Raw genomic sequence first — 23,205 nt, 5'->3', positions numbered from 1 at the left:
TGTGGGGGGCACTCACCGGGAGGCCAGGGGGGCCAGGAAACCCAACTTGTCCTTTCAGGCCCTGGAAAGGGTCATCAGTGAGCTCTGTGCTGCCAACCTCCCCTGCCCCACTGATGCCCAACCCATTTTCTACCCCTCACCAGGGCCACTCACCGTCTCTCCAGGTTCCCCCTTCTGGCCCTGGGGAAAGACATGTCAGATGAGGGTCAGAGTTAGTCCCAGGTGTGGCCTTCGCCCACACTCTCAACCCTGGACACTTACCTTTGGACAATGCACTGAGCAAGGCTCTGGCTGTGCCTGTGGACACAGGGTCTCTTTGAGGCTGAACATTTCTACCAAGAACCCCCAGACCCCTTCTTCTCCACCACTTAGTCCCCCAGAAGCCGCTTCCAAACCTGAGTAACTAAGGATGCCTGACACAGGGCTACTGCCAGGTCACTGACTGCCCGGTCCAGGCTCGGACCATCATCCACGGCAAAGAAGGTCTGGACGGGATCCATGCCTGGCACCAAGCGACGCAGCTGCTCCGGGTCAGCTCCCGCCATGCCCAACATCATCACTTTGAGCCCTAAGGAGGGGTCCAGCAGCCTACATGACAACCCTGCTGGGGCCACCCCTATTCCCAGGCCACATCTCCCTCAGTCCTATTCCTCACCAGCAGCCTGGGCCTCGCGGATGGGGCTGAATATGTCACCTCTCAAGGGCTCATCCACTAGCAGAACCATCACCCCTGGCACATGCTGGCGGCGCCCAGGAGCATCTGGTGCCAACAAGTATCTGTGAGCTGTGACCACAGCTGTGCCTGGAAGGAAAGACATGTCAGAACCCTGGGGCACCAAGCTCCCAATGGGTAGCCTCAGGAGTCCATGCCCACTGCAGTCCTCACCCAGATTGTTCCCACTTGGGTCCATGTAGGGGATGTCTTGGATCTTGCGCAAGATGATTCCAAGGTCATAGGAGCTATTCAGCGGGAACAGTGGGGAGGGCCGGTGACTGTAGGACAGCAGGCCAACCTAGGGTAGGGGGGGACACAGAGCCTTGGGAAGATGACGGAGCAGGGATGGGGGATATGCAGAGTTTGGGGAAACACAGGGACACGGGGTGTGTGTGACTAAACCTGAACTAATTATTAGGGGGTCGGCAATGACAGTAGGCTAGGGAGCCAACCAGCAGGCGAGAAGAACTAGAGCCTCGGGGACAGCTGGGAGAAAGCCAGAACCTGCTGAGTGCGGTGGCGTGTGCCTATAATCCCAGCCACTCGGGAGGCTGAGGTGGGAGGATCACTTGAAGCCAGGAGTTCAAGGCTGCAGTGAGCTATGATCGCACTACTGCACTCCAGCCTGGGTGACAGAGTGAGACTCCATCTCAGAAAAAAGTTAATTGAAAGCCGGAACATATGCTGGGGTAGGGAGATGGTAACTGGTGTGAAACCTGGGTTGGTGAGGGGCAGGGAGAGGAAGGGGTCTGGCTGCGTCTAGGGCCAAACCTGAACTGCCTGTAGCCCAAGAGGCCCAAGTGCAGACACCAGACGCTCCAGGGCACGCCTCGTAGCCTCTGCCCGGTGAGCATTGTCTCGAGTGGCATGCAGTAGGAACACCACATCCGCCAGACCATGGGGACACACTGCAGAAGGGGGCAAAGATACTGAAGTGGTCAGCCCATCCAGCCACCCCCTTAGGCCCTTCACACCGTGCCCACCATACCTGGGCTTTGTGTGACAGAGGTCTCAGGACCCCGCACACCTCCCTGGACAGGTGTCAGGGAGAAGACATAAGAGACGCCAGGCTCTAGCCCTGTCACGCGCTGGGAGCTTGAGATCCCTGGAAGTGTTTGTGGGGTCCCAGGCACTTCTGCAGAGGACGTAACTCAGTTAAACAGGAGCTCCTCCATGGAACCCCAATTGTCAGCCCACGCCAACCCTGGCTCCCCCTCACCCTGGCCAGGGCCTCTGAGTGGCCGCCAGGACAGGATGTAGCTGGATGCCCCAGACACTGGGGTCCAGGCCAGAGTCACCGAGTCGATCGAGGTGTCCACAACACGTAGTTCAGTGCGCGGGACACGAGGTGACTCTGAAGGAGGAATGAAAGATCAGGTATCAGAGGCTGTGTCCTGAGAATCCAAAGGGGAGAGATCCGAGATCTTGGGTCGGGTTCATCTTCGGGAAGTATCATGGGATGTCATGCTGGGATCACCTAGCATCAGGGAGTGAGTGGGGGGCTACAGGAAGAGTCACTTAGTCTGGGGTACAGGAAATCAGGGTGGGCCATCAGTGGGGGGAGCACACCAAGGCGAGGTGGGCCCTCTAGGCTTACCAGTGCGCGCAGTCACCTCCCTGGAGGACCCTTCTCCAGATGGCCCCAGGATGCTCAGCCGCACACGATACAGTGTCGCTGGTTCCAGCCCATCCAGGTGGTAGCTGCTGAGCTCGGGTCCCAGGACCAGGGACTGCTCCTGGCCACCTGGGGCAGGGGTGAGGGTGGAGGCCAGGAGTGTGTGGGTGGATGGTAGCTCCGGTGTTAGTGGACTCGCCCACCTCCCTAATCGACTGCCAGCCAGGTCCACCCTCCCAACTGAGCTTCCTCATTCTCACTGAACCTGCCCGCTTCACTGACCCTGCCTGACTGATCCTCGATGACCTCACTGATGCCGCCCATCTCTGTGGTTGATCCTACCTACTGTCACAGATCCCGCAGACCCCCAATGACAGACAGACCTCGCCCACCTCGACGACTCCGCCCACAGCGCCGCCCTTATTGGTCCCTAACTTCCTACGGGGGCACCTCTCACCCTCAGGTCGCCAGCGCAGACGGAAGCCCTGCGCCCCGGGCACCGGCTCCCAGCGCAGCGTCAGCGAGTGCTCCCCGCGCTGCCCTACGCGAAGGGTCTCCAGGGCTGGCGGGGCCTCGGGCGCTGGAGCAAAAGCGCGGTAATCAGCAGGCTCCGCCCCCATTGGCACCTGCGCCAATCCCAGGCCAACCTTGACACACGCACCGCCCCAGCCCGCCCCTCTCATCCATCCAGCCTCCGTCTGTCCTCTCCCCCCAGACACCGCAAGCACAAACCCCGCTCCCCAAACCACCCATCCAAGGCTCGCTCCAGCCCAAACTCCACCTACGCGTCGTGACGACAATGGAGACAGGTGCGCCCTCGCGGTCCCCAACAAGTGCAGTCACTCGCACGGAATAGCTGACTCCGCCTTCGAGGCCTCGGATGTCTGCGGAGTCTGTGTTTCCTGGGAGCAGCTGGTGTCTCGTGGGGCCACCTGGCCAGGTGAGCATACAGCAACGGTCAGGGGTGGGGGTGGCTGACTGGAGAGGGCAATCCCAGCCAGGAAGGACATGGTCTCAGTCAGGGAGTCATACCTTCAGTCCGGCCCCAGGCCAGCCTGTAGGCTGTGGCTCCAGTGACCCCTACCCAGGTGACCCGCAGAACGTCGCTGGAAGCATTGAGGATCTGCAGCCTCGACACACTGCCCACAGGCTCAGGGGCTAGGGACAGAGGCAAAGTAAGGGGTCAGGGGTCACCGGGTGTCTGCAGAGAACAGGTGGTAGTACAGGCCTGATTAGTGTAGCGGAAATCTGAAGGCCAGCATGAGGTTAGTGTGAACAGATCAGTGTAGGTGACCCTAAGAGGGACAAGGTTAGTGCCTCGGAGGGGGCAGTGTGGGGGCAGAATGTCACCGTGGGTGGACACTTAGTCAATGTGGGGTGGGTGGGTCACTGAGCAGTGACGGAGGGGGCAGACATAGTAGTCAGGAATGCACAGTGGGTTGGGAGAGCCAATGAGGTGTGGCTGGCAGCTGGCCAGGGTCCACTCACCAGTCCTCACAACCACAGAGGCGGGGGCCCCATCCACGCCAGCCACATGGGCCCTCACATGCACTGTATACTCAGTATCTGGCTCCAGCCCGTCCAGCTCAGCCACCGTGGCCTCCCCAGAAACCAACTGGGATTTCTCTGGGCCTGGGAGCAGAGATGGAGGCAGCTCCAGGGCTAGCCAGACTCTGTCCCCCAGGGCCCTACCTGGACCTCCCCAAGAAATCCCAGGCCCCATTCCACCCATACCTGCCCCCCATGACCCTCCCAAACCCCTGGTCCCCACCATGGCCTGAGTGCCAAGAAACTCTGTATCCTGTGGCTCCAGGAACCCTGGTCCAGGCAATGGTGACAGATGAGCTGCCAGCCTGAGTCACACGAACGGTCCTCACTGGGCCCACTGGGTCTAAGGGGAGAGGTAATGGGCAGTCCGACAGGGGAGGCAGGGGAGGGTCTGATGAGGGAGGTGGTGGAGGCTACCTGAGCCGGGAAGTCTACGGGAGCCCAACAGGAGACCAGGGCCTGACAGAGGAGGCAACGAAGGGGTCAGACGGGGAAGGAGTGGGGGTTCTGACGGAGGGGACAGTGGGAATCTGGGACGGCAGCTGACAGGAATCTGAGAGCCAACAAGGTCCTACAGAGAAGGGGGGTGCCTGATGGAGGTGGTGAGGGGTCTGACAAAGGAGAAAGTGTAAGTCTAAGAAGAGAGTTGGGTCCAGCAAAAAAGGTGGCCAGGTTCCGAAGGGTGAGGTGGTGGAAATTGCAGGGCAAAGATGGCGGGGGTTTTAGGGGAGAGGCAGGGGGAGCTGGAGAAGGGAGGCCTAACAGAGGCTGAAGGGGAGAGCAGGCTCTGAGGGAGGAGGCAGAGGGACTCTGAAAGGGGAGACCAGAGCTCTAGGGAGAAGCAAGGATCTGTGAGGGGAGGCATGGATGTCTGAGGGGGCACCGGAGGCAGAGAGCCAGGGGACTGGGTCAGGCCCTGACCAGTTCGAGCCACGATGACCACTGGGGGGCTCTCCTCTCTCCCTCGCAGTGCCGACACAGCCACCTGGTAGGAGGTTCCCGGCTGCAGCCCTGTGATGTCTGTGGCAGTAGAGTCTGGGGGCAATGTCTGGCTGGATTCTGGACCTAGGACCAGAGGGAAATGCTGGCCGGCTCCTGCCTGTCCCCTCTGTACCCCATACCCTGGTTGTTCTCCTCAGCAGTCCTCCCCCACACCCCACACTGACCACTGCCTGTCCTCCAGCTAATCCGAAATCCACTGGCTCCAGGAACAGGTCCCCAGGCCACCCTCACTCGTGTTGCATCTGACACCACAACCCGCAGCCCCGGAACGGCAGGTGGGGTTTCTGGCTCTAAGGGTTAAAGACAGAGGTCAGAGGTCAGGACTAGGACCAGAGTGAGTCAAGCAGCTGTCCCCCACAAGCCTCCTGCAGTGCTCACCCAGGCGGACAGTGAGGACGCTGGCACCACCCTCGCGGGGGCCCACTCGAGCCGACACCCGCACAGTGTAGCTAAGCCCAGCCCGAACGTCATCCAGGTCGAAGGCTGTCTGACTCCCGGGAAGCACCAGGGTCCGCTCAACCCCTGAGGGAGAAGGCAGGGCAGGCGGGCAGGGGTCAGTAAGCGACAGGGATGTGGGATGATGGCGTCAGCGATGGACGGGGATACAGGACGAAAAGCATCCTGGGGGATGGGATGTGGGATGGTGGGGGTCTCTGAGAGACGGGGTACCGCTGGAAAGGGCAAGCGCTGAGGACACGGGATGAAAGGGGCCAGTGATGGATGGGGACACTGGATGTAGGGGTCAGTGATGATGTAGGATGACAGGAGTCAGTGGACAGCAGTGTGAGTTCACAGGCCATTGAGACACTGATGTGGGAGGGCAGAGGTCAGTGTGGACAGTGGTCACAGCTAGAATGGCCGTGGGAGCAGGGATGGAGGCAGCTCCATCCTGAGCTTCGTTGTGGAGAAAGAAAGCCATGGACAGGAACGTAGGGCAGGGAGTGGAGCTAGACCCAGGCAAGGAGACAGGCTGGGCCAGAGAAGGGGTCAGGCAAACTCTGTGACAGCTCTGGGCTCAGTGCTATCTTGGGAGGTGAATGGACAAGGAGACAGGGAGGAGGGTGTAGGGACCCAGGAGTGGAAGGAGAGGGAGTCAAGATGCACTCAGACCCCGTAGGTGGGAACTTCAGCGTGTCGGGGGATGCTGGCCGTGTCCACCTCACCCTGGGTGCTGCGCACAGTGATGCGGTACTCGGTGGCACTGGGGACTGGGCTCCAGGACACTCGTACCCGCTGCCCAGGCAGCTCAGTCGCTTGTAGGTCTGTCACAGGGCCCACGGGTGGCTCTGGCCCTGTTGGAGAGCACAGCCTGAGAGGTGGCCTGAGGCTCCCACACCTTCCTCACTCACTTGTCCAGGCCCACAGAGCCCTCACCAGTGGGGACCACTGTTGCAGGGGTGGCCACCTCGCGGCCCTCCAGCAGAGTGTAGAGCGTGAGGCGATATTCAGTGCCTGGCTGCAGCCCATCCAACTGGTAGCGGGTCACAGTAGAGGGCAGCACCACCTTCTGTGGTGGCTCCAAGCCTGCAAGATGACAGGGTCAGGCCAGCTGAGGCCAAGCCCCGACCCTTGTCTGCCCACCCCTCGCCCCTGCACTGACCACTCTCACGCCGCCACTCCAACCGGTAGCCACGGGCCTCGGGCACCAAGTTCCAGGAAAGGAGGATGGATGTGGGACCCAGGATGACGGGGCGCAAGGTTTGCTCAACAGAAGTGTCTGCCCAGGACACATGGGATGTCAGTGGCCTCTGTGGCCCTGCCTTGCCTGCCCACCCCAGCCTGAAGAATGTGCCCAGCCGTCTCACCAGTGCGGGCAGTCAGGGAAGTGGCAGGCCCCACGCTATGGCCAAACAGGGTGCTCACGGTCACCTCATAGTCCGTGCCAGGCTCCAGGTCACGCAGTAACACTGACCCCTGCCCAGGGCCCAGCTCCTGCTGTTGTGTGGCCCCACCTGCATGGGGGGCACAGAGGGGTCAGTGGGCCTTACAGACTCAGGAATCTACAATCTTGTCTGATGAGCAGGGACTCCCCTCAGCCCACACCTCTCACTCACCACCAAGGACCTGCCACATCACACGGTAGCCAGTGGCACCCGGCACACTCCGCCAGGCCACCAGGAGGCTGTGGGCTGTGGTGTTCTGGATGGTCAGCTCTGGCCCCTCCAGGGCAGCTGGGGGAAGGTCCCATCAGGGATTAGTGGAGTTGGGGAGGGTTACTGGGGGGGTTAGGTGAAGGGGCTCAGAGGTTGGCAGAATTGCTCACTGGTCCGAGCTGTCCCGCTCACAGACTCCCCGATGCTGTTGGCGTAGAGAGCAACCACAGTCACCTGGTACTCGGTCAGTGGCCGGAGACCCTGCAGCCGCAAGCTGGTCTCACCAGCTGGGACGTTCACCTGCCCAGGGTCAAAGGTCACCTCATCTTGCCCAGCCAAGTCCCCAGCCACCCACCTATCGCTCCTGACATCCTACCTCCTGCCGTTCGCTCGACAGTGGCTGTCCCAGCCCTGTCAGAGGAGTGTACTGGACCTTGTAGCCAGTCACAGGCCCACTGGCCGCTGTCCACTGTACTCTCAAGGACTGACTGCCTGGCTCAGACAGCACCAGGTCCCGTGGACCAGAAGTTGAGTCATCAGCTGGGGAATGCGGAACCAGGCAGGAGGATCAGAGTCAGCACTTACGGTGCGCGGGGTTGGGGTCAGGGGTCATGAGAGCATAGGATGGAATCAGCACTCCCGGGATGGGGTTGGGTCCAGGGGTCCAGGTCAGGGTACACAATGTGGGCATGAACTCACGAGGCAGGGTCACAGGCACGCCACCAGCAGTCGTGCACACTCTCTGGGAAACGAGGGGCAGTAGTGTCCTCAAGATGCCGAAGTCATTGATGAAGAAGAAGAAATCACTGGTTGGCTGTGAGGCAACCCTCTTCAGCTCCTCGGGGTCGGCATTCTTGATCCCTAAGGTGATGCCCAGTTGGGACTTAGTTGCCCACTGGTCTGCACCCCAGCTGACCTACCACCCCCGCCCCATACTCACCCACAGCAAACAGCTTGACGCCCTGCGCCTTCAGCCTTTGGGCCGCTGTGTCCACCAGGTCCTGGGACTTCCCATCTGTGATTAGGATGCAGACCTGGGGCAGAGGTAGGGGTCAAGTCAGGGCTTCCTTGGACAGTTAATTTGGGGTGACCTTGGAAGGCATGGTTAGGGTTAGGGATCACCTTGGGGACACCAGGTCGGGCCAGCTGAGGCAGGAAGACATGGTCAGCCACATGGAGAATTGCAGCCCCTGTACGAGTGTTGCCCCCCTTGTAGCTGAGCTCACGGATGGCACGAATCACATCGCCCCCGGAGCCAAGTGCATCCAGGCCAAACTCTGTCCTGTTGTGGGGGGGAGGGAAGGGCAACAGGCTAGAGGTCAGGACCTCTTCTGACTCAGGCCTTTAGGAGGCCCCTGGGGTCACAGTTGTGGGTATCAGGCCCTTTTGAGGGTCCTTTGGGTCTGTGATTTCTGCCCTCCACCTCTATAGCCCCCAACTTAAACTCCCCAGGTCCTCCTTTGTGCACCACCTGTGGCTGGGCCTGGGCAGGCCTGGAGGAGCCCTTGGGGCTCACAGCCTAGGGGGACAGGATGTCTGGTGAATTAAATATTTGCAGGAGGAAGGGACCAGCTGTTGAAAGGTAGATGCTGGCCAGACAGGGAGCCCTTCTGGTGAGCTGAGAGGCTGAAGGGGTTAGGAGGCTAAAATGTGGGGAGGCCAACAGGCAGGCAGCCCCTGGGGCCCCTGGGCTCCCTCCTGGGCTCCCCATCTTCAGGTCAGAAAACACAACCTCCCGGTCTTTGCAGAGCACTAGCCTGGAGGTGTTTCTGGGCATGAGGGCTCTACCTAGGGAATCCCTACATCTGCCTCCAGGGGAGGTCTTGGCTAGGGGGTCTCTGGGTTCCTCAAAACCTGTTTCAGGAAGAACCTGCCCTGGGGTTTCTGGGCTGTCCACCCTGTCTGTGGAAGGGGACTTGGTGGGATCTCCTGGTCTCGAGCCCCCAGGGCCACGACTCACCGTGGGTCATCACTGTACTGCACCGCGGCAAAGCGCACCCCCTGTGCACTGGCTGCCGCAGCGAAAGGCTGCACCAGCCCCTCCAGGAAGCCGCGGACTTCGCGGAAATTGCTGCGGCCAATGGATGAGGAGCCATCGAGTAGGAACACGATGTCAGCCGCATAAAGGCGCGTGCAGGTCACTGGGGCACGGAGGAGAGATCACGACCTCTTCTGGGAGCCCACCCGCCCCCTCCCCGCACTGTGGTCCCCTGGGCCTGCGGGATGGGTGGAGCGTAGGCCGCATCTGCTCATGCAAACCCGGCCTGTGGGCCCGGGAGGGAGGCGGGTGGGCCCCAGCACAGACTCTCCGTGGAGAGTTGGGGTGTGGGGGGAGGGAGAGCCGCCGGCACGGGTGTGGGTCTGGGACTGAGGTCACAGCCTCTAGGGGCCGGCGCGGGGTGGCATAAGGCAGGGGACCCAGCATGCGTTCGCGGAGCCAGAATTTGGGTCCGAACAAGATAGGAGGGGGTTTAGGGAACCCAGCGCAATCGCGACAAGTTCGGGAGTCCAAGGAGAGTTAGGAGGAATCCGCGGGGGTCGTGGAGGCGGACGGGGGTGTTGGGGATGAAGGCCGAGTGGAGCCGTGGGTGACAGCGTGCAGTGCTCCAGACGGGGTCCTTCCTAGCCGTGCCCACCTCTCTCCCTGTGCTGGGCCCGCACTCGGGGCGCCCCCGCCAGGATCCCGGCGCAGAGCGCGGCCACCAGGAGCCGCAGCCTCATCCTGGGTGGTAGAAACGATCAGCCGGGACTCCCGCTCTGCCCCTGGGTCCCCGCGGCTTTGGCGGGTCCGAGCCCAGCGCCCCTCCACCCTGAGTCCTTGTCTTGCCTGCAAGTCCGCCAGCTCCCACCGCCGCCGCTGCAGTCCCGCCCGCACAGCACAGAAAAGTCCCTGATCCCAGGGGGCGGAGCGTCGGGCGGGGACCCAGACGCCCGCCCTCACCCACGTCCCCAGAGGTCGCCCCCCCACCCCTCCCCTGGACAGATGATATGACGCACTTAAGTTTAAACCCCCCCTCCCCGCCCCGTGGCTTCTGCTTATCCCCCAGAAGTTTCTCCACAGACAGATGCTGAAGGAGCGCCCCCAACCCCATCTAGGGTCATAGGTCCTGGTTACTTTGGGTCGGTAACAGAGTGACCAGTGAAGGGACTGCTGGAGGCTGAAATGTGGACCTGTTTCTGCAAACCAAAGAGGCAGCAGCGCTATGGTAGGGGGAGGCTGCAGCTGGTGGTGACTCACCCCCAACCTTGTGAGGGTGCCTAGACAAGCCCTCAGGGCATGGGTCCCGCCGGCCACTCCTGTGATTCAGCCATCCCTGTCTGGTGGGCCTCCTGTGCCCCACCCCAATCCCTTTGACAGGTGGAGCAACCTCCAGCAAATGAGGGACTCTGGGCCCATCCTAGGGAAACCAAGGCCCTGCTGGGCTGGGTCCAAGTAAGGCACCCCCTCTTTGGAAGGGTATGCCAGGAGGAGGGGAGAACCTGTGCCACGCTTATGCATACGTGTCCCACACCCCCTGCTACGCTTTAAACCAGTCCCAGACGGTTACCATCCAGCTGTGCCTGTAGGAGGGGGGCTGCTCATATGTGGAGGGTGGGACCACCCACAGTGACAGCTCATCTCTCAGAAATTCACCCCCTCCTGCCCATGACCCACTCGTAGAGCTGTCTATGCCCCAGGCCAGCTCCCCCCTACCTATATGTCCTCATTCTGGCCCACAGGCATCCTCTCCTTCAATCTGTTCTTCCTGTAGACCCTTCCACCCATCTCCCCATCAGGTCCAGAGGTCACCCGGGGCCCCTCCCTCCTTTCCTCACTGTCCTCACAGAACCTGTAGCTCCCCTTTCATAACTGCCTCCCTGCCCCCTGCCTCACTCCTCTCCCCTTAACCAGGCTGACTTCTTACCCATCTCCCTGATTGGCTTCTGTAACTGTGGACAGTGCCCCCCACCACACACCCCCATGTCAGGGCCAGGCCACCATCCCGAGGAGGTGAATATTTGTGTATGCACATCTCTTCATTAGGTGGGGGACACCAAAGCAGAAAGATACCCCCCAAAAGAGCAGGCCCCCATCTGGGCCCCACTCCCTTTTTTTCCCATGCCAGTGCTGGATAATTCTGGGTAGCCCAGAAAGCACATTTACACTCACCACTGCCACTGCACCCCTTCCAATATGCCTGGACTTGCAGCCTGCCCTGGGATCCACTGGCTGAGTGGGGAGATACGGGGACAGCACTTCTGTTACATTTGTCTCCCCTGGACTCCTCCACAGCCGGAGGGCTCCCTGGTATGGCCAGATCTGGGGGCAGTGAGGACCATTCATGCTGTTTTCCTATTGCCCAGGAAGGCTAGAGCTGCCCCTAACTATTGCCCCTCCCCAAATATCCTGAGACACAGTGCTGTGACCCCATGGGGCCTAGAACCTTTTTCCAAGATCAGGGTCCCTCAGCCATGTCCCAGGAGCCCCCACCCCCACAAAGTGTGCTCCAGGTGAGGGCAGCAGAGAACCAGGCATGCTATCATCACAAGGGCAGCCCCTGCCCCCTGACCCCTCCTTCTGCACAGCAAGGGTGGGTGAGAGCAGGGCAGGGCTGGCACACATGGGTCCAGCTTTTAAGGGAGTCAGGAGGCCCAGCTGAGAGGCTGGATGTTCAGGCCAACCTCATCAGATCTGAGGTGCCCCCAAAAGAAAGGAAGGGCTGCTGTGAGAGGGTCACTCAAAGTGTGCTGGGAGAGGCTGTTGGGAAGGGAGAAGCAAGATTGGGATGGGTGCACATCTGGAGCTCCCATGGGTTCACAAGCAGGGGTGTTGCCCTCTGAGGCCCCTGGCTCCAGCCTCCTGGCAGGCACACAGCCTAGGGCATAGCCCAAGGCCAGTGCCTACCTGCAACTCCCTCCATCAGTGGGGCCCCCAGAGCTTGTCCTTCTCCCTCCCACACTTCCCTGAATTTCCTTCCCTGGTTTCAGTCACCACCTCTGCCAGATGGCACCACATGTGTCTCCAACCAGGGCCTATTTTTGAGGTTCCAGCCCTACACATCCTACTGTGTCCTGGACACCTCCAACTCCTCACCAAAACCATGGCAGGTCATCTTCCTCCAGCCCACTCCTCCCTGGGGCCTCCCAGCCCTGCTGGGAACACTGTCCTACTTGTGCCCCTGCAGCCCACTCCAGCTCTTCCCATGGCCATGACCTCTGCTCTGCCACCGCACGGCTCCCCAGGACTGCCACAGAAATGCAGCCTGAGAGTCCCAGTGCTAAATCTCAGCTCTGACCATGTCACTTCTCTTCACAGTAATCTGCAATGCACCTCCCCAACATGCCTCCTGGGTGAAGACCAAATTCCTTGGCCTGGTGCACAAGGTAGGTCAGGACCAGATCATTCCCAGCAACTGGAGCTCTCTCGTGTCCAGCACACCTGTAGCCTTTGAGGGTCAGACATGGGGCTTAAAAGAGAAATCAGAGAAATAAAGCCTTATCCTCCAAGAGCTCTAACTTAGAGCACCAGACTTGGCACTTCTTCCCCCTACCTGGGTGCTGCATCTCTCTGAGCAGCCAGGGTTGGGCCTGTCAGGGTTCTGCGCTGTCCAGAAGTTTCTCCCCAGCAGAGCACAGGGTAGGATGATCTGCCAAGTGCCTCAGTCCTGGGCTGTAGAAGGCTCTTGACAGATGTCTCCTAATAGACCATTTGTGGCAGCAAATGGTGAGGGAAAGGCACTGAGGCAGTGTGAGAGTGATACAAGGTTTGTTTGGGCTACTTTCAGGCTAGGATGCTAGGGGACTTCTAAATCGTCCTCTTCCACATGAACCTTGTCCCAGGACCCTGCTCACAACTGCTGAACAGCAACTTCCTCAAAAGAGAACTGGGCTCCCAGGGAATCTGACCTGCAAGAACTGGAGTGTGCAGGAAGAGTGGCCCACCTGCCTTGTGCACCAGGGCCCAAAGAGGGTAACCGGGGACTGGGCGGCCAAGAGCTCTACCAGATCTTGGCTGCCTCAGGAAAATGGGGAGGGGATCATCAAGCCAGCAGCTCAGGACTTGCCTGGGACAGACCTAGTCGAGGGAGGGGGCTTGGGCCCCACTGAGCTCAGGGTTATTCTTGGAGCCTGAGTCAGCCGAAGCAAAGGATTCTTGCCCTGCCTGTCCAGGCAGCAGTTAGAAACCGATGGGAACACTATGCCCCAGGCTATCCTCCTCCAGAGTCCAAAGTAAACAGACAAGGAGGCATCCTCAGGGACAGCACTCGGCCCCTCCCGCTCCATCCCAGACCAGGGACCACCAGAGGGTAACTGCACAGGGTCCACAGTGAGGGGTTTCCCACCTGAATCCCCAGGGTTTCCAGGCTAGGACCCCTGCCAGGGCAGAGGCTAAATCTGTAGTTCCTGCGGACGCCTACGCCCCACTCCTGGGACAGGCTGGCTGAGGAATGTCCCCCTATGTGGCTGAGTGGAAACATCTGGGCTCAGTTCCCCGCAGGCATCAAAGGCTTCCAGCCTGTGCTGCGGCCCCCACTTGCCCCTGGCTGAGAACACATCAGCCTGTGGGAAGGTCAGGGATCCAGGGGATCCTGAACGGGAGGGAAATCCTTGTGCTCCCCTCTACTGGGGAGATAGAGACTGTCTCTATCTCGGCCCAATGGACTCCACGCCAATGCCAAAAGATGGACAACACAGTTCTCAGCAGAAGACTTTATTGGTGCTAACCTGAAGCACAAGTTTGAGGAGCCAGAGTGGTATGTCTGTGGTGGGGGGACCAGGAGCCCCAGCCACGCCTTCTTGCCAGCACAGGCGTTCTGCCTAGAAGCGCAGCCAGAACATGCCGCTACGGATCCGGTTGTAGTCTGGGAGCTGCTCAATGGGGCCTGTGGAGATAGGGTGGGGCATCAGGGTGGGGTACCTGGCCTGTACAGGGACACCTGGCCCTGTGCCGCACCCAGCTCAGAGCTGCTGCCCAGAGCAGCACAAGACAGGCCTTGAATGGAAAGAGGGAAGAGAACATTCCCCCAGGGCTGCTGAGCCTGTCCCTTCATGCTCAGGCCCTTGGAGCCCCACCCCACACTCTGAGATGCCCGTTACCTGGCGGGTGTGGGGCACTGATGGAGGCACCTTGGCAAGGAGTCAGGGAGCTGCTGGGACAGGTTTTCTGAGCAAGAACTCCCTGGTAGCCAGGATACTGGGGAGAACCTTTTGGGGCCTTAACTTGCTGCTTTCAGTGTGGGCTGGGGTGTGGGCAACAAGAGGCACAAGGGGAGACCAAGAGAATGGTCTGAGGAAAAAGATAAGGAGCAGAATTTCTAGGTTACTCACCCAATCCAGCCACTGCTGGACACTGGTCATAGAAGTACTTGGAGCAGACCTCACGCACCACACTGGCATCCACCTCCTGCGGGGCAAAGCCGAGGGCACAATGGCTGACAGGCACCTGGGCACCAACCTGGCCAGTCAACATTCTCCAGCTGACTAAGATCTCCTACATGTACCGTGGAACTGTCCCCCTACCCAAGAGGGGAAAGGCAGCAGGGGTCTCCCCACTGTAGACTCCTGTGGGCCCCACCCATCACTACAGCCATCAGTGCCCTGTCCTCTGACTACACCACCCCTGCAGGTGACAGCTGCCTAGGACACCAGAGGTGCCTATAGGAGCAGTCACCACTCCATTAGGCCCCAACTCTCACTCCCCAGGGGTCTGCCAGGCCAAGATTCCAGAACCTTTCCCAGGGGCCCATGTTACCGCAATCCGGCTTTCCCACTCGGCCAGGGGGATGCGGCGGCCATAGGTCAGGAGGCTGCGTCCGATGTCCTCACACACAGGAGTAGTGCCTTTGAGGGTGGGGGAAGGCTTGGAGATCCACCCAGCCAATCCCGGACCCACAGGCACCCAAACAACCTCTAGCTTCAGGTTGACCAGGACCTCTCTGACCTGGCTCTGACCCCAGATCACAGCCCTCTCTTCTTTTTCTGTTTCTGTTTTTTTGAGACAGTCTCTATTGTCGAGGCTAGAGTGCGGTGGTGTCAGCCTAGCTCACAGCAACCTCAAACTCCTGGGCTCAGGCAATTCTCCTGCCTCAGCCTCCCGAGTAGCTGGGATTACAGGTGAGCACCACCATGCCTGGCTAATTTTTTCCATTTTTAGTAGAGATGGGGTCTCGTTCTTGCTCAGGCTAGTCTCAAATTCCTGAACTCAAGCAATCGTCCCACCACAGCCTCCGAGAGCGCTAATATCTCAGGTGTGAGCTACGGTGCCTGGCCCACAGCCCTCTTTTCTACGACCACCTGTTCCTATAGTGAAGGGCTATTGACCTGGTCCACCCCACCTGTATCTCTAAGGGTGAGGTGGTGGGGTATGGCATGATCGTCAGTGTTTTTCTTTCCAACCCTGGTTAGAAGTGGTGGCCACACTGAGGCTGCCACTGCTGTCGTTACCAGGGTGCACAGCGCTGCAGGACTCACCATCCAGATGAGATATCAGGGCATTTCTGAGGATGTTTTTGCCCCGCTCCACCTCGCCCTCCGTGGCACTGGTGCACAGGCGCATCCTAAAGCAGGGGGTGGGGGTTGTGGTGGTGTTCATCTGAGAGACACTGTGTTGTCTCTTAGCCTCCCACTACCCTGGTCAAAGCCCCCATCCCACCCAGCAGTACAGGGCTAGCACTTACCACTGGCCTTGCAGGAAGAACATCATGTCATCGATGTTCATTCGGTCACAGACAAAGTGTGCACCCAGCAACCCGGTCTCTGCATAGCAGATATTAAAGGTCTGGAAACTCTGGCACAGCTTCTTGGCCGCAGCAACTGAAGCCAGTGGGCTGGACAGGTGCTGCCAGGGGCAAAGGTGGTCAGCACCCACCCTTTTGTCTGTGGCCCACACTCTGACCCCCACAGCATAGGAGCACACAGCCCCGCAAACTCTTCCCTGAAGGCAAGGTCCCATGCTCACTCCTGGCACTCACCACGCCACCACCATAAGTGCAGTCATAGTGGCCAATGATGGCATTGGCCACTTGGAGGGCCACATTGTCCGGGTTGGCCCAGCCAGGCCCCTCTACTGCAATGGCCACATGGGCCAAAGGCAGGGCATCGTCACGGTGGCGGATCTGAAACAGTATACAATAGGCTGAGCGACAGCCAGACTGCCTGGCAAACAGAAAGGGTGGCAGGTGTGGGTGCAGTGTGTATGTGTGCATGTGAACAAATGTGCTCATGAGGCTGCTGCCACAGGACCCCTTCCCAACTCCTGAGACATCTCTGGAGTCACCAGGATAACCATGCACAGAAGGGTCCTCCCAGGGCCCCTGGCTGAGAGCAACCCCTGCCCACCAGGCAGCACACCTCGCTGCCAGTGAAGCGGCATGGACTGAGAGTAGGCACAGCATCCTCTGCGTACGTCCCAGAGATGCTGCTGAGGTGCTTCTGGGCAAGGTCTAACAGCTGCTGGTGCTCCACGCCTGCCAAGACAGACAGTGGTGTTACTGGCCAGCCAGGGTCCAAGGCACAGAGTAGGGGGAATCACAGACAGGAAGAGGACCCCCATGTTCTGTCTTAGCAGGAGACACCAGAAGGAAGACAGGACATCAGGGTGAGGAAAGAGGATCCTCCACAGACAGATCCTGTCCACGGGTAGGACAGGTACCTCAGGGCCAAACAGCTCCCATGGCCTCAGCCACAGGAGAGAGGCAGCACTCTAAGCTTAAAAATGAGTTGCCATGTGACACAAGTGTTGATTCTCACCCTAGAAGCAGCATCTCACCTACATCAGGGACAAGACTGGTGCTCCCTATGCACAGAGCTCGCCTCGTCCCTCTAGGCCCACCTCAAGTAGATCTGGCTGCTGTCTCTATAGGGGGTGGCAAGTGAGAGGGCACAAACAGGCACTACTGCAGGCCTGGGATTAGCTCTGGGCTCCCTTGAGAGCTGGGGGCATTTACAAGTTACGAACTCATGCCCTCAGGACCCCATGCTGCACCTTGTCTCACCTCCACAAGATGAGCCCCCTGTGGCACTGTGGCATGGGCAGCCTGCCTCAGAACAGCCTGCCACTGCCTTGGTCTTTCATTCTTTCCTGCCGTGGGCTCAAGGCCTACCAGGGCTCCACAAAGCCAGAGGCGTCTGTAACTCACACTGCTCTAGGCCCCCAGGTTTCCTGGCTCCATAGCCCCAGTTGTGCTCTTCTCATCAGTCTTTCTCACCCACCCAACTGCCATGGCCACAAGCTGGGAAGCATCCTTGGCCACACTGCCCCACCCATGTCCAGACCCCCATTGAGCTTCCATCTATAAAAAGGGTCAATCCACTTCTCTGTCTTGCTCCTGCCATCTCGCCCTGGAGACCTGTCACAGCCCCTCCCCAGCTGGCCTGCCTCCACTCTGGCCCCACACAGCAGCGGAGCAAAACTTAAAACATACATCAGGCCAAGACGCTCCCCTCTGCTCCGGTCCCCCATGCCACCTAAATAACACTCACCACCCTTTAGGCCTCTCTATTCAAATGATATATGTTCAAAAATGTCCATCCCCCATCCTACACCTCTGAGTGTCCCATTAAAATCTCCGCCATTCTGTGCCTTCCTTTCAAGGCATTTCCCAGTCCATCAACTGTGTATCATCACAGATCCAATGTCTGGCTCACCAAATGGCAAGGCCACAAAGAACAAGCCCAGGGACTTGTATCCCTGCTCCCAGCCCACAAACTAAGTATCCTAGGACCAGGTGGGGCTAAGAAATGCCTGAGGCCTATGCTAGAGAAAGAGCATCCCTACATGACCAGTCCCAGTGGTGGCAACAGGGTAGAATGCTACCCTACCTCAGAGAGCATAGGAGAAAGGGTCCCTGGGGGTGGAAGGTCCCCTATGGTCTGAACTAGGCTCTGAAAACCAAGGTTGGTGCCCACAGGTTCAGGGCTTCAGTGAACCCACCACTCACCTCCAGCTGCTGCCAGCACCATGCGAGGTGCCTTGTAATGCCTGTCGAGGTACTCGGTCAAGTCTGCACGAGACAGCTTCCTATAAGACATTCGGCCAATGGGTCAACACCTCTCCTAAACTAGAGCAAATTGGGTTGCACAAATGGGGCTGAGGAGGCAGAAATGAGGAGAGGCATGGTGTCTCTGAAGAGCGGGCTCTAGCACACTCCTCGATCCCCTTCCCCTTCTTTGCCACCCACCCCTTCAGGGCCCAGAAGGCAGCCCTCATCAGGCCCTGCCTCATGTCTGATCTTAAGACAGGCTCACAGTACTCTCTGAGGAGGGTACAAGTTGACACTGTGGGACTCTCAAGAGGCAGCAACAGAGCTCTCAAAGCCCATCCCCAACCAGGGACAAGAAGCCACATGGATGGGATACCCACATGCTCCCTCCCCTTGGAGTGTAAGGACACACATGGAAACATATCCTAAAATAAAGCCCAAGATTCAAGTGAAGACTTGAAAAGACTCACAGGGACCACATGGCAATGTAGAAACCACCTCCAATTGTGTGAGTTAGGAAAATAAATAACACAGGCAGCCAGCCAACTAAAAACATGATCTGGACGGGGTCTGGCCAAGCCAGAATGGGGGCACGCATTCCACCACAAGCCCAGGCAACTCTCACCTGACATTTTCACTGGGCCCCTCCACAGCCTGGGCCAGAGGTGTGCCCTGGAACGCTGTGGCATGCAGGTAGTCAAAGACCACGTCGCGCATTGATGCATCGTTCTCCTGCATCTCCTGCAGGATCACGTCACGTTCCTTCTCAATCTGTGAGTCTTCCAGGCTGCAGTTCTGCACAATGTCAGCCAGGAGCTCCACAACTAGATGCAAGGAGGACAGGTTTAGGTGCCAGATGAGCCACTGGAGACCAATGGTAACAAAAAACCCCCAGGCCTGGATCTCCTGCTGTCCACTCCCAGTTGCCCTGCTGCAAGGCTATACCCTAAAGCAGTGGTCCTCAAACTTTTTGGCACCAGGGACCGGTTTCATGGAAGACAAATTTTCCACAGACCTGGGAAGAGGGGGAGGCAGGCAGAGCGTAGGCAGTGATGTGAGAGATAGGGAGCAGCTGTAAATAGAGATGAAGCTTCACTCACTCACCTACTGCCGCTCACCTCCTGCTGTGTGGCCTGGTTCCTAACAGGCCACTGACCAGTACCAGTCTGTGGCCCAGGGGTTGGGGACAATAGCCCTAATGGTAATCCAATTCTGTGGCCAGGCCAGGGGTTCCTGAGAGCCTATCCTCTGCTCCCCTGGAGTCCTACCCCTCTGTCCCTGCCCGCTTGTCCAGGTGTTACCTTTCGGCAGATCCTTGGACAGTGCCTTGACGTAGTAGGCAGTGTGCTCCCGGGTGCTGTAGGCATTGAGATGGGCCCCTATGCTCTCTACCTCCTTCTCCAGGGCATTGCCAGGCAGATTCTTTGTTCCCTGGAACCAGACATCAACAAAACCAATTAGGAGCCACATGGGAGCCCAGGAACCTGTCCTCACAGGCTAAAAACCCTATAGGACCACTGGTCCACAGGTTATCTCTGTCAGCAGACTCTGAGGATATAGGGCCCAGAGTCTGTGCTTACCAAGCACTAAGCACGCCTTGAGCTGACTGAGGCCACAGCATTATGGGCCAACAGAATAGAAACAGCCAGGGCCAGGACAGAAGGGCATGGCCAAAGCAAGTGTTGCCTAAAGTCCAGAATTTTGATTACATCTTACCAATGACTGGTAAGGTCATTACCCCTACTCCTTACTGACAGCCATGGTCAGGTAACCCAGACCACACCCCCGTATCCCTTTCTCCATTTTTTTCATTCATTTAAAAAACATAGGTCTCTACTTTACAATAGTTGCTCAGGTATTACACCAGAGCAGGGCATTTCACAAGCAAGCATGCATGCCCGTCTGTGGGTCTGTTACCATGCACATGCACATCTGTGTGTTCCATAAGTCCACATGCATGCATGCACACAACACAGGCTTGGCCTCTCTGGTGGAAAGTAGGGCTTTTGTGGCTCCCTGGGTTTTCTTGGCTCTGTGGGGCCTCATGCAGGGGCTCATGGGAAAAGTGTTCACTCAGGAGAGGTTAAGCCCAAGTGGCTCCTTTCATAAAGGCCAGCCAGAGATCATCCCCCAACTAAGGCCCATAATCAGAAGGCTAATTTTTCTGACCTTCATCCTCAGGAGGGACAACAGGCAGCCCTAAGCCCAGGGGAAACACAGACTTCAAGAGCCTCACCTTGAAAGCCAGATGCTCCACAAAATAGCCTGCCCCATTGTTCTTCTCAGTCTCATAACGGCTGCCAGCATCAATCCACACCCCCACCTAGACAAGAAGCCAACAAAGTTAACAAACCACCCCAGCCCCACTCATATGCCACCCTGAGTGACACAACGCGAGCCCCAGGCATGGGCTCATGGGTCCCAGGATGGAGAAGAGCTCCCCAGAAGGACCCCTGTGCCTGGAGGTACAGCTGTGCCTGGTGTACGGGGGGCCAGCCAAATGACTGTCATGTCACAATATATCACTTCTCCTTCCTGCCCTATTTCTTGACTGGTTACCAAGGATACCGAGGGACACTTCTAACTGTGCACCAAATGAAATTCGTATTATTTGCAAACAAATTATTTTCTCCTTTCTAAAAATCATGCCCTATCTTTGTTCTGGTGATGATTTTTATCCTTTTACCATTAAGGAAGGAGACTATTGATTTAGACACCGTATACTTTATCATATTAAGGAAGTATCTTGGCCAGGTGTGGTGCCTCACACCTATAATCCTAGCACCCTGGAAGGCCAAGGTGGAAAGATCACTTGAGGTCAGGAGTTTGAGACCAGCCTGAGCAGGAGAGAGACCCCATCTCTACAAAAAAATAGAAATATTGGCTGGCTGTGGTGGCACATGCCTGTAGTCCCAGCTACTTGGGAGGCTTAGGCAGGAGGACTGCTTGAGCCCAAGAGTTTGAGGTTGCAGTGAACTATGATGATGCCACTGCACTTTAGCCAGGGTGACAGAGCAAGACTCTGTCTCAAAAAAGAAGACTCTGTCTCAAAAAAACAAAAAAAGGAATTATCTTTCCATTAACACTTTAAGTTTTTATTTTTTTTTATTTATTTTTTAAATTGCTTTTAGAGCCTGGGTCTCACTACTGCCCGGGCTGCAGTACAGTACCATGATTATAGCTCACTATAACCATGAACTCCTGGGCTCAAGTGATCCTGCCATGTCAGCCTCATGAGTAGCTAAAACTACAGGCATGGAAGACCACACTCAGCTAATTTTTAAACTTTTTTGTAAAGGCTGGTCTCAAACTCCTGGTCTCAAGCTATCCTCCATCTTGCCCTCCCAAAGTGCTAGGATTACAGATGTGAGCCACTGCACCCAGCATTTTAAGTTTTTAATCAGACCAGGACATCAAACACTGCCAAGTATTCCCTTGGTACCCAATGAGAGAATCTTAATCTTCTTAACAGCAACCACTCATCCCACATGGTCACAATGGTCTAATCTTTTAATTTACTGTTTGTTTACAGCTGATTTAAGTTTTCCAAATCTAAGAGATATTGATGTACACACTGTATGTCACACAATCTTAGATGAACATGTACTTCATATCTAACATCTTGGAAAACAAGATACATTTTACAATCTATAGTGACCTTTGATTAAAATCGGCAGGATTCTTTATCTGGCACTGGAACACAGTGATGCTCCTTACAATCTAGGGATCTTAGAGTCCCAGAGACATAGGATTCTCTACTGAGCTTTCGTAACAGGCTCTGGGTAGGTTTAAATAGGTGCCGTGTAACAAGGAAGTTGCCCACCACCTTTTCCTGTGTTCAGTAACTGCTTATATGATAGCACATTATATGTTCCTGGAAAAATCAAAGAATGCCAATAAAAACACTTGGCCTTCTCCCTTGGAGGGAGAAGAGGAGGAATTTTGGGGAATCTTTTCACATATTTATATATCTAGTTTAGATTTCTATCCCTGAGTCACTTTTAAGGATTTGTATTTTTTTGGAAAATTACCCATTTCACTGTACTCTTCAAATGGATTTCTTCAGAAAGAGCATCCTTTGTCCAGCCCAGAGATTATGACCTTGGGCTGTGAGGCTGACAGACCTGGACCCTTGCAAGTCACCTAATGTCTCTGAATCCCATTTTCTTCATTGTAAGATAGGGATGTGATCACTTCTCTCATACGGGATGTTTACCAAAACGCTGGAAAAAGAATTTGGCAGCCTGCTTGGTGAGCATCATATGCTAAATGAATGTTGGCTAAAATGAAGCTTGCCCCATGAAGTCAAGGCGTGGCTGGGTTGGGAATGAGTCCAATCAAGGGGTGAGTGAGCCCAAGTCTGAACTCAAACCATAGACGTTGAGACTCAAGCCCAAGATCACACCCCAACCTGGGAAAAGATGGCAGGCACAATCTGGAGGTCCCCTCCACGACGGTGCCCTCCACTCACCGTGCAGGTAGGCTGTGCGGACTGCTCCGAGGCCACACGCAGTCCGTTGTCCAGCAAGCTAACCTGAGTCTCTGGCACGAACTGGAGGGCCTGGGCGAAGGTTGCGGTACTCCGCAAGGCAGGCGCCCTCAGCAGGGCCGGCTGGGGAAGGGGGAAGAGGGCGGCCGCCAGTGAGAGTGGGTAAGGGTTCGCTCACCAACTCCCAGGACCGCAGTAGGACCCCCGTCCGCATCCCCAGGCCAGCGGCGAGACACCCATCCCCGCCCACGCCGTGACCTTCCGTGGCCCTGACCTCGCGTCCTCCCCACCTCGACCTGCCACCGCTAACAGCCCGCACCCCGTCCGTGTCCCGAAGCCCTGCGCCCAGCAGCCCCGCTCTCTCGCTGCCACCTCACCGAGCGGCGAGTGTACAGCAGCACTTGCGCCCCAGCACCAGCGACCCGGGCAACCACGGACGCCGCCATTTTCTGGCTCCTGTCGGCTTTAAACCGCGCTGCGCACGCGTAAAGTGGCCGCGATGGCGCCCGAGACGCAAGCGCAGTACCGCAGACTTGGCGCTCGGCCGCCCCCTGGCGGGAGCTGGAATTATTGACCACAGCGGTCTCTGGTTCTGTCCGTGCGTCCACGGTCCCTGTATCGTTCTACCTGGCTGTCCATCAGCCGCGAGGGGACGCCCGCCGTCGCGTCCGTCTCCCACTTCCATCCGTGGAAAGCAGAGTGTCGGCGGGTCCGAGTCCAGGGGTTAAAGCACCAGCGTAGAATCCTGGGACTACGAGACAGCTGCTGAAAGTCAGTTTTCT

The 23,205-nt window shown here is 57.6% G+C and overlaps 2 protein-coding genes across 4 annotated transcripts in view; both read right to left on the bottom strand.

Moving 5' to 3' along the window:
* COL7A1 (collagen type VII alpha 1 chain) overlaps nt 1-11,142 on the bottom strand; it is a 32,203-nt gene extending 21,061 nt beyond the window's left edge. The window contains exons 1-31 of one of the 3 annotated variants that reach the window (XM_045530306.1): nt 11,124-11,142; nt 9,610-9,695; nt 8,934-9,114; nt 8,096-8,255; nt 7,914-8,007; nt 7,673-7,834; nt 7,350-7,513; nt 7,144-7,273; nt 6,935-7,051; nt 6,686-6,832; nt 6,481-6,597; nt 6,255-6,404; nt 6,044-6,172; nt 5,259-5,402; nt 5,045-5,170; nt 4,800-4,943; nt 4,102-4,221; nt 3,819-3,962; nt 3,363-3,488; nt 3,116-3,262; nt 2,788-2,910; nt 2,313-2,459; nt 1,935-2,069; nt 1,704-1,850; nt 1,487-1,623; nt 887-1,013; nt 656-802; nt 396-568; nt 262-297; nt 154-180; nt 17-61 (exon numbers count right to left, since the gene is read on the bottom strand). In XM_045530306.1, coding sequence (XP_045386262.1) covers nt 17-61; nt 154-180; nt 262-297; nt 396-568; nt 656-802; nt 887-1,013; nt 1,487-1,623; nt 1,704-1,850; nt 1,935-2,069; nt 2,313-2,459; nt 2,788-2,910; nt 3,116-3,262; nt 3,363-3,488; nt 3,819-3,962; nt 4,102-4,221; nt 4,800-4,943; nt 5,045-5,170; nt 5,259-5,402; nt 6,044-6,172; nt 6,255-6,404; nt 6,481-6,597; nt 6,686-6,832; nt 6,935-7,051; nt 7,144-7,273; nt 7,350-7,513; nt 7,673-7,834; nt 7,914-8,007; nt 8,096-8,255; nt 8,934-9,114; nt 9,610-9,694 — 3,831 coding nt within the window. In that variant the 5' untranslated portion in view covers nt 9,695; nt 11,124-11,142. Of the gene's footprint in view, nt 1-16; nt 62-153; nt 181-261; nt 298-395; nt 569-655; nt 803-886; nt 1,014-1,486; nt 1,624-1,703; nt 1,851-1,934; nt 2,070-2,312; nt 2,460-2,787; nt 2,911-3,115; nt 3,263-3,362; nt 3,489-3,818; nt 3,963-4,101; nt 4,222-4,799; nt 4,944-5,044; nt 5,171-5,258; nt 5,403-6,043; nt 6,173-6,254; nt 6,405-6,480; nt 6,598-6,685; nt 6,833-6,934; nt 7,052-7,143; nt 7,274-7,349; nt 7,514-7,672; nt 7,835-7,913; nt 8,008-8,095; nt 8,256-8,933; nt 9,115-9,609; nt 9,847-11,123 lie in introns of those variants that run through there. The other 2 variants (XM_045530305.1, XM_045530307.1) reach the window with 2 other exon arrangements.
* A 2,506-nt stretch (nt 11,143-13,648) lies between these two features.
* On the bottom strand, nt 13,649-22,912 carry LOC123623309 (cytochrome b-c1 complex subunit 1, mitochondrial). Its single transcript, XM_045530303.1, has 13 exons — nt 22,801-22,912; nt 22,406-22,546; nt 20,171-20,257; nt 19,236-19,365; nt 18,560-18,758; nt 17,893-17,972; nt 16,304-16,419; nt 15,925-16,068; nt 15,631-15,791; nt 15,425-15,510; nt 14,706-14,794; nt 14,282-14,357; nt 13,649-13,836 (listed from the first exon to the last, which is right to left on the bottom strand). Exons 1-13 carry the CDS (start codon nt 22,867-22,869, stop codon nt 13,772-13,774), a joined length of 1,443 nt encoding a protein of 480 aa, XP_045386259.1. The 5' UTR covers nt 22,870-22,912; the 3' UTR covers nt 13,649-13,771.
* Between the last annotated feature and the right edge of the window lie 293 nt (nt 22,913-23,205).

This window comes from Lemur catta, chromosome 18 (assembly GCF_020740605.2).
Source record: "Lemur catta isolate mLemCat1 chromosome 18, mLemCat1.pri, whole genome shotgun sequence".
In the NCBI taxonomy this organism is placed as follows: domain Eukaryota; kingdom Metazoa; phylum Chordata; class Mammalia; order Primates; family Lemuridae; genus Lemur; species Lemur catta.
The sequence above is the reverse complement of the archived record's forward strand: the minus strand, read 5'-3'. Positions and strand labels throughout refer to the sequence as shown.